This window comes from Cariama cristata, unplaced genomic scaffold (assembly GCF_000690535.1).
Source record: "Cariama cristata isolate BGI_N322 unplaced genomic scaffold, ASM69053v1 scaffold8685, whole genome shotgun sequence".
NCBI classification, from domain to species: domain Eukaryota; kingdom Metazoa; phylum Chordata; class Aves; order Cariamiformes; family Cariamidae; genus Cariama; species Cariama cristata.
The window spans coordinates 144735-153805 of NW_009615771.1; the positions used below are offsets into that span (position 1 = coordinate 144735).

Consider the following 9071-nt stretch of genomic DNA (forward strand, 5'->3'; position numbering starts at 1 on the left):
GCTGTTTTCCCATCTTATGTTCCCCACAATCATTTTCTGTCTGTACCGGGGGCTGACAGCACCATTATTCAGAAGTCCATGGTGGAGAACACTGTTCTCTGTTGGGCTGGTGTGTTCCTGGTCTGCAGAGACATAGTTGTCACAAACTTTCTCCTCAAGGCAATTTCACTTTTCGTGTGGAATCTGTCTGTATATGGAGAATTCTGATCAGTGTGTTGTATTACTTAGAATAATGCACAGATTTGTTTGGTGCTCACTAGCTCTTGTAGCTCTCCCAAACAGCTTACAATATATGGACAATGTACAATTAACAAATAAGGTACTTACTGAAAGTGAGAACAAGCAGGGTCAGTCAGTGCTGAAGCATGTCACGCATTTTGTGTCTATTCAGGGGTTTTATTCAGACTCCATTGAAGGACAGAAGTGTTTTAATTGTATATATCAAGACTCATTTGCGTTGCAGAACAACAAGGAAAGGGCCTCTTTGGAAGACTTGTTATTCCTAATGGCGCACTGAAGTAACGTTCTGTCAGTATCACCACGAGTAGACTGTCAACTAATTAGCTTAGAAAACTCCTTTTGATTTAGTTGCAGTACCATCTAATGATGAAATAGTATTCAGTTATGGTTTTGATGAACATCATCTTTAGCATCAAAGAATCCTCCACGCAGGTAGATGAAACTGCCAAGAAGACCCCAACAGGGTCTCTGTACATACATCCACTATAACAAAGGAATTAGGTTTTTTCCTGTTTTATTCTTCAATCTAGTACTTAAATATGCATCAATACAGCAACCTGAGGGTAATGATAATAGAATTATGCAGTTTGAATGAACTGAAATATTGTATCATGTTTACCACTATACATATTGTACATCGAATTCATTCAAGCCTGTTGTTTCCTTGCATTTAGATATTTTTAATAAACAGATGAGAAACAGTGGCTACACTTTGAAGTAGATGAAGCACTGGTTGATTTCTATTCAGCAAATTTTAAGCCCATGCTTTGATGTTAGCTTTTCATTTCTTAACTGGGACTGGAAAAAAAGACCTAGAGGATTTTACAGTTGAACATAACCAAACTGTCTTGAATAAGTGCATTAGAACAGATAGAGATAAAAGGCACTAAACATTTTATTTCTTAAAAAAAAACTCCATCTGAAAAGATTTCATTTAGACACTGCTTTTTAATAGTTGGTAGTTTTTCAGTGAGCCTTTAAAAGCAATGTCAGTGTAGTTTGAGTAAAGTACATTTGTTTTTACCCTATTGGCCATATTTTTTAACTCTTCCAATGGTATGGAAGGTCAAGTCTGTACATCTCTTCCACCATAATTCTCTCAAGTTTATACTTCTGATCTGCTGGGACTGATACTTTTCAGTCTCTCTAAGACAAGCTGCACAATGAGACCGAGTGCGCCCTGACCAAATCTGCAGATAATACTAAAAATGAAGGATGGTGCTGAGACACTGAAGGTTGGAGCCTCAGTTCCAAAGGACTTGAAGATTTGGCCAACAGACACTTTAGTAATTCAACAAGGAAAAATGCAAAGTTCTGTGCCTGAGGTGGACTAACCCCATGTGTCAGTACAAGCTGTGACATCCTGGGACATCCAAGCTGATTAAAGATGTAGGACACAGGAGCTGCAAGGGGAAGTTAAGAGAACCGGCCTTGTTCGGTGTGGTAGAGATGAGGAGGAGGGGTAAGGAAGATCTATTTGCAGCCTGCACCTATTTCAAAGATGGTTGGAAAATCAGGGGCACCGAATTCTCCTCATTCTTCTCAGTGGTAGTGGATGGCAAAACCAGGGGCAATGGCCAAGAAGTTGCAGCATGGAAGGTTTGTGCTGGACAAACTCCTTCAGGAGGAGGGTAGTGCCGTGCTGGAGCAGGTTACCCAGAAAAGTTGTGGAATCTTCATTCTTGGAGGTCATCAGGGCTCAGCTAGACAGATCGAGTGTTGGCCACAGACCCACTCTTGAGTGGGAGGTTGGACTGGAGACCTCCAGAAGTCCCTTCTGACCATCTTTTCTATTTGCTGATGAACATCTCATACCTGCTCCTGAAATAAAATTTAGAAATTTATTTGTTTGGAAATTATTGAGGAGTAGGGAGATAATGCTAAGGAAATTGAAGCCAAATTTACACTCTGATTCTGAAGACCACTTCCTAGATACGCTTTACGTTGTGTGCGTGAGCAGTTCCTTTGGAGCAGTTCCTTTACAGCACAACCGTTAACTCAGATGAATTACTCAGGCAGTAACATACAGCAGCACCATCAGTACTTCTAGCATTTTGCAACATCCTAGGGTTTGTTAGCAATGTACACCATTTTCTGTTTGTTTCAGCTGAAAGAAAACGTAAAAACCACAGTCTTTCCAAGCTGAGCGTATGCTTTTATGATTCATGCAGTTGTGTTGCTATTCTGGGTTTAGAAACCAGCAGGGAAGTTACGGACATGAAAATCATTCTTTTGTAGGTATAATAAGCAATCTCGTTATAAAAGTACCCTATATGCAAAATGTTTTCTAAGTAGCTGAGTGTTGCCAACAACAGAGAAAAATGCAGTCAGCGTGACAGACAGCATTTTCAAAACTAATGCACAGGACACACAGGCCGTACCCTGATCTGCACAGCAACAACGCTGGTTTGGAGGGGCAGTTCATTTTTTGTAAATGGCTTGAAAATCAAGGCTGTGTACAGCATGAAGGATGGCGAGGGGCGCGGGGGGGAGTACTTGTACTCGTGTCAGTCCTCAGCTTGCATACTCATGGCATTGCTTTTTTGTATGGGATCTTTGTTTCTTGTGGGACTGCGGGCAGTTGTTACGAGCGACACAAAAGTGTTTGGGACGTGGATACCCCACCAACGCACAGCTATTTACAGAGTTGGAGGCTTTGCTTAGAGTAGCAAAAAGATGTGTTAACTAACACACTCTAAAATCCCCAGAGTACAGAAACCAAATTGTATTTGAATGTGTTTGCTAGACTGTCTTAAAATGCAAATTACTTTGTCAGTTCCTGGATTCAATATGTTTTAAAACTGATTTTTAGGATAGAAGGTCATTTCTGTTGCAAGGGTGTCATCTCCTCAGTCTACACCAGTGCTGCATATGCTTTTCATCTTCTCCCTTGCCTGCCTTTTTGTGCTGCAGTTTCCGAGGGAGGTGAGCGTGGATATTCCTCTGAGCCGATGCCCGGTCTCCACAGACCCCCAGCCTGAGCTGTCAGAGCCTCAGGACTCCAAGATACACCAGCCCACTCCCGCCATGTAGCACTGGCACGGCCAAAATTTCTCAACCATTGAAAATCCCGGACTCTTAATTTGCATACTAGCAATAAATTAGGAAGTTTATATTACTTCATTATGCAAAGAGAATTAGACCTTTTATATGCAAACCAGCTCGAGACAGGAAATACATCTTTAAGACGAAAAACTGTAAACCACCAGTTATTAATATCACTGACATTTAGTCCAGCCTAGACATGATATGTCATAATTTTGCTGTTTGCTTATGAAATATGTATGATGGCCTCCGGTCTGTGGATTTCTAATGAGAATAAAATACTGGCAGCTACATTTTTAGAGGGGGAAGGGGAAATACAAGCACTAAGAAAATCAAACTTAGCATACACACCTCTCATATCCAGACTGCTCCAGAAAGTCACATGGGAAATTACTTACACGATCGGCTTCTCATTCATACCTGTCTCACCATATCCATCTCCGTGTAGACTGTGGCAGATCACTTGAAGGGTGAGCATGTGGAGGGCAATAAAGGCAGCCCCTATGATTGGAGGTGCAAAAAGGTTTCGTACTATTCAGCTGTTTCTTTCAGACCAATGATGGAGGCAAATGATAAGGAAAGTTAAGCTGAAGCTGTAGTTCCTTCAATTCAACAGCAAAACTCCTGTGGAGAGCAGTGGGAAAAAAAATGTCATCTGTGCTATATGTTCACAGCCTTGCTGCTGACCTGTTCTGGGATCATGGCATGCATCTTAAGGCCATAGCTTTCACAGCAACCTAGTGCTTAAATATAGAAATGAACACCTATCTTGTTGCCAAAAGCTTCCATCCAATCTAGGGCTAAATTACTCAATTTTGTTGTAAGGCTTTGAAACCAGTTGATACGTAACCTTTGCGCTTGCTCTCCTGCTGCGCGGCGCTCTCCAGTCTGGACGATTGCGTTGGTCGGGAGTGGGTGCTTTTCAGCAAAGCTCAGGCTTTTGAAGTTACATTCTTCTGATGTCGCTTGTCCAATTCCTTTCACATTCCAGCTTGTTTTTCCTTTTTCAACCCTTGTCTTTTCAACAGAGAGGTGCTCATGAGATTCAAGAGATTCGGCAGTTTCACTTCACTGGCTGGCCAGACCACGGCGTGCCGTACCACGCGACAGGCCTGCTGGGATTCGTGCGGCAGGTCAAATCCAAGAGCCCACCAAACGCTGGCCCTCTGGTTGTTCACTGCAGGTAGATACAGAACAGAAATCCCTCCGTTGAGTTGTCCACTAAACTCAGGACCTACTTTGCTTCTCCTGTACTGTATAATCCCCACACAGGTTGCTGAAGCCACTGGAGCTCTGCCCACAGTAACTTAATACCTAAAATATATACAAGAATGGAAAAATTGAGTCTGAAATTCTGCAAATGGCTGAACGCAAGGCTCAATTGCAGTAATCATCCCACTGATCAAGCACCTGCGAGATGAACCCTTGCATTTTACATTTTCCAATACATGGCTGAACATTAACTGTGCTCTTCTTTTACTTTAGTGCTGGTGCTGGCAGAACTGGATGCTTCATTGTTATTGACATCATGCTAGATATGGCAGAAAGAGAAGGCGTTGTAGACATATACAATTGTGTGAGAGAGCTTCGATCTCGGCGAGTTAACATGGTGCAGACCGAGGTATTGTTAATCTACTGGAATACGGCCTTATGCTTTGCAAGAAAAGAATATTCCTCTAGCCCTTAAGACTAGAGCGCCTTTGTGGTTGGCACCATCCAGAAGGTCATTTATCCAGTCATATGCAGAAAATAATCCACTCGCAAACCTGAAGGATCGCTGCCCAAACAAGTGCACAGTTATGCTGCATTTAAGGTTCACAATGGTTTTTTAAAAAAAGGAAAATCATGAGTGTTTCCCCTCCGGGGAGGATTCCTTCTGGAGTACCTCTTGTTGAGGCTCAGTTACGTGACAGCACCTACAGACCTGTGCAGAGGAATGCGGAGGCCAGAAACATTCTGAGCTTTGCTATGGAGCGTTGCTGCACTTGTGTTTGTACTTGTCACTAGTTTGAGTCAATCCTTCTATATTAATTTCTAAATGAGTGGGATAAAGTTTTATGAACTGCTGTTGTTCCTTCAGGTCTTGCTTCAGTGCTGGTAAGGTCAGAGAGAATTAGCGGCAACCACATTAGCTGTTATTTTTTATTTAGCAAAACACTAATAGGGTATGCTGTCTGTGTCAGTAATTTTAATTGCTTTACCAGGAACAGTACGTATTCATCCATGATGCTATCCTGGAAGCCTGTCTTTGTGGGGACACATCTATTCCAGCTTCTCAAGTTAGGTCGGTTTACTATGAAATGAATAAACTGGATCCTCAAACTAACTCCAGCCAGATCAAAGAGGAATTTAGGGTAAGTTGTGGCTAGCATTACCTAGAAGCTATACAATTCAGCTAAACTAAAGACTTCTGCTTAAGTGCTTGCTTATAACCATGTGAATTTTGGACCAGGCTTGGGAGGGAAAGACTGCAAAAAAGGGAACATAACGTGTCACTAATTGCTACTGAATTATGCTAAATCTTAAAAGAATGCAATGGGGTAGTAGTAAAATCTTTTTACTCACGGGAAGTATGTTGATTCTTTCCGCTACCCTTCCTCTGGAAGGCAGGTTACCTTGCAGCTGTCTTTGAGGTTAGTTTTCTGATCTGTATGCTTCCAGGATTTTTTTCCTTCCAAACCCTGCTGACTGCGATGTGTTTTCATTTCTCTGCATATTGATTTGCACTGAAACTGAATGCTGAGCTGATCTATTCTTAAATATTTTGGGATGCTTTCACTGCTGTGTTAATTTTTCTGTTGTATTGTTTACTCTTTTTGAAAGACTTTAAATATGGTGACTCCGACACTGCGTGTAGAAGACTGCAGCATAGCACTTCTACCACGAAATCATGAAAAGAATCGCTGTATGGATGTTCTGCCTCCAGACAGATGCCTGCCTTTCCTCATAACGATAGATGGGGAGAGCAGTAACTACATTAATGCTGCACTGATGGATGTAAGTCTCCACTACATCGTTAATAATAAAAAGGGAATAAGCAGCCCTCCAAACTGCTCGATGCCAGAAAGTGGAGTCAGCATGAGATGACTGAAACCCCTCTGGCTTGTTTTCCAAAAACATGGCACAAAATCTTTAAATTCCCAAGTACATTTAGGATCACACATATGTTATGTCACAGCCAGGGTTCCAAAGCCATGCTCAGAAAGCAAGTCAGGGAGTTTTAATAAATTAAATGTGTCTGGATTTCTCCCTAGTGCTTGAATTTTTAACCATGTGGCCTAGGACAAAAAGAGTTACCTATTAAGACACTAAGGCAGTTAAATAGGATAATAAGGTTTGCAGTGGTATTTCAGTTCCCTTTGTTTCTAATTTAAACAGTAATTGACAAAAAAAAAATATTGTCTGTCAGCACAAGATAGTACACAAGCCATTACTTCAGTCTTTCCGTTTATTTCTGTTTGAATGAATGGTTCCTCTTCGTGTGTGTGCGTGGGTTTTTTTTTCTAATGCAGCTATGGTAATTCTAAGCCTCCTAATAGAATATCAGTACAAAGACACTTAAACCACCTTTACAGTCTGTAGATATTTATAGCCGATCTTTGACAATTTAGAGCTATAGTAATTACGGTTGTCAAACACATAAACAAGAAGAAAACAGAGGTTAGTAAAGAATGAACACATTGTAAATGGCCTTTTTGAAAAGTGAAGCTAGAGTAATAACAGTTTATAGCAGTTTTTGCATTTCTTTCCTTCCAAGTTCTCAAAGCATTTTCCTAAAATAAGCCTAAGTTCAAAACACTCCTGTGAAAAGGTAGGCGTATTATCTTTATGTTTATCTATGTAGAGAAACTGAGAAAAAAAGTTTAGGTGACTTCTCTAGGTTCTCACAGTAGGTCAACAACATTTCATATTCGAATGACACTTATTTGATCTGCAATTTACAACCTTGCCAGTACTGTTTTCTTCTGTAAATTACTGCTCACAAAGAGCAGTGCCTCAGTATTTGCTTTGAGAATGCTTCCCTTCTTCACTGTTGAAACAATGGATCCGAAATCGTGGCTGGGCAAAAGGCTCCGAGGGAGGGGGTGAGTTGGGTTGCTTTCCACCCACAGTGCCCTAGCCCGGCTCCTGCAATGTCCCTGCGCTGTCGGACAGGAGCAGACACTTGTCCCCCTCTCTGAACGCTCAGTCCCCAGCAGGCAAGGGGATGCATTTCACCCTCTCCACTTGCATCAGCGGAGCGGCAGTCAGGTCACCTCAGGTAAGCCTTTCTCCGAGGGAGGGGGTGAGTTGGGTTGCTTTCCACCCACAGTGCCCTAGCCCGGCTCCTGCAATGTCCCTGCGCTGTCGGACAGGAGCAGACACTTGTCCCCCTCTCTGAACGCTCAGTCCCCAGCAGGCAAGGGGATGCATTTCACCCTCTCCACTTGCATCAGCGGAGCGGCAGTCAGGTCACCTCAGGTAAGCCTTTGGAGCTCACTTCAAGCAAAAGGGCTAGCAAGGATGATTTTCATTCAGTATCAGAATGAATTTGAGAATGGTTTTTCCCTAAAAAACTGTTGGGGCTTCTGAAGAAGTAATGGAGAGGCCTTTGAGCATCTCTCGTCTGCATGCACCTTCCAGCAAGACAGGACCAGTAGGGTAGAAGGCAGCTGGCTGAGGCACCAGCACATCAATACCTGCGGGTTGCAGTTTGCTGAAACCAAAACAAAGAGCTGAAAGCTTGCTTGTCTTCGTCTGCACCCCACAAGACATTGGATTCATTTTCTGTGGTCTCTTCAGTGACTGTCTCTGAAAGAAAGATGCAAATAGCTAATCAGATCGTATTTGTCGTGGTACAAATACTTCAGCTGAAGGCATGCAGAGGCCTCCCTGCCCTCCTTGACGGAGGCAATGGCAACCCCTCCCAACAAGTGCCCCAGTACGGCCCCGCTGGCCCTCAGCACTCAGGAGGACGCAAGTGAAAATGCTGCTGTGAGATCCACCGTGGAACCGTTCCACCAAACAGCTCCGTCAACGACATACTCTGGTGGTAAAAAAACCAAAGAGCGCGGAAATTTATTCCCTGGGTATCCTCACTGCTGTCAGGTAGACCAAAATGTCAACAATATTTCTGAAAAATAACTAGGTATTTCCTTTCACGGGCATCATTCAAATTAACAGGTCAGTGCAGACAGCCAAGATTAATCTGTCCATTAACATCTCAGAACAAAACTGTTGCTCAGAATTTTGTAGGAGTTGCACTGGAGGCAAAAACCTCTGATGATTTTACTCTATTCCTGTGACATAAAGTACATTTCAGAAATACAACATCTGCAGAAGTTCTGTTCTGCCCAAATACAGTTTATTAACTTTGAAGCATATAAGATCTCAGGAAAGAGCTGGAAACAATGTATTAATTATATAGAGAATAGGAATAATGCTTTCAGTCCCAAAGTCTTGGGGCTATGACTGGCTTTCTGCTAAATGAATCTTTATCTCTCACCATTCTTCTCACCCTCTCGTTATTTCTTTGCAGAGCTACAAGCAACCGTCAGCTTTTATAGTTACGCAGCATCCCTTACCAAACACTGTCAAAGATTTCTGGAGACTGGTCCTAGATTATCACTGCACTTCAATAGTGATGCTGAACGACGTGGATCCTGCACAAGTAAGTCCAGAAAACTGCTCCATTCAAGAGGCGTGCTAGTGCCTCAGCATTTCAGAACAGCTTTAGGACATAATTAGTTTTATAAAACGTTAAATACTAAAAAACTGATTTGTAGCTTGCAGATAGACATAGGGAA

General features: G+C 42.3%; 1 protein-coding gene across 1 annotated transcript in view; it reads left to right on the forward strand.

Moving 5' to 3' along the window:
- Nucleotides 1–9071, forward strand: part of PTPRM (protein tyrosine phosphatase, receptor type, M) — a gene marked incomplete at its 5' end in the record, with an annotated part of 157445 nt that overhangs the window by 135963 nt on the left and 12411 nt on the right. The window contains 5 exons of the mRNA XM_009699945.1: nt 4314–4468; nt 4771–4906; nt 5490–5639; nt 6109–6282; nt 8804–8935. Of these exons, the coding sequence (XP_009698247.1) occupies nt 4314–4468; nt 4771–4906; nt 5490–5639; nt 6109–6282; nt 8804–8935 (747 nt within the window). The remainder of the gene's footprint in view (nt 1–4313; nt 4469–4770; nt 4907–5489; nt 5640–6108; nt 6283–8803; nt 8936–9071) is intronic.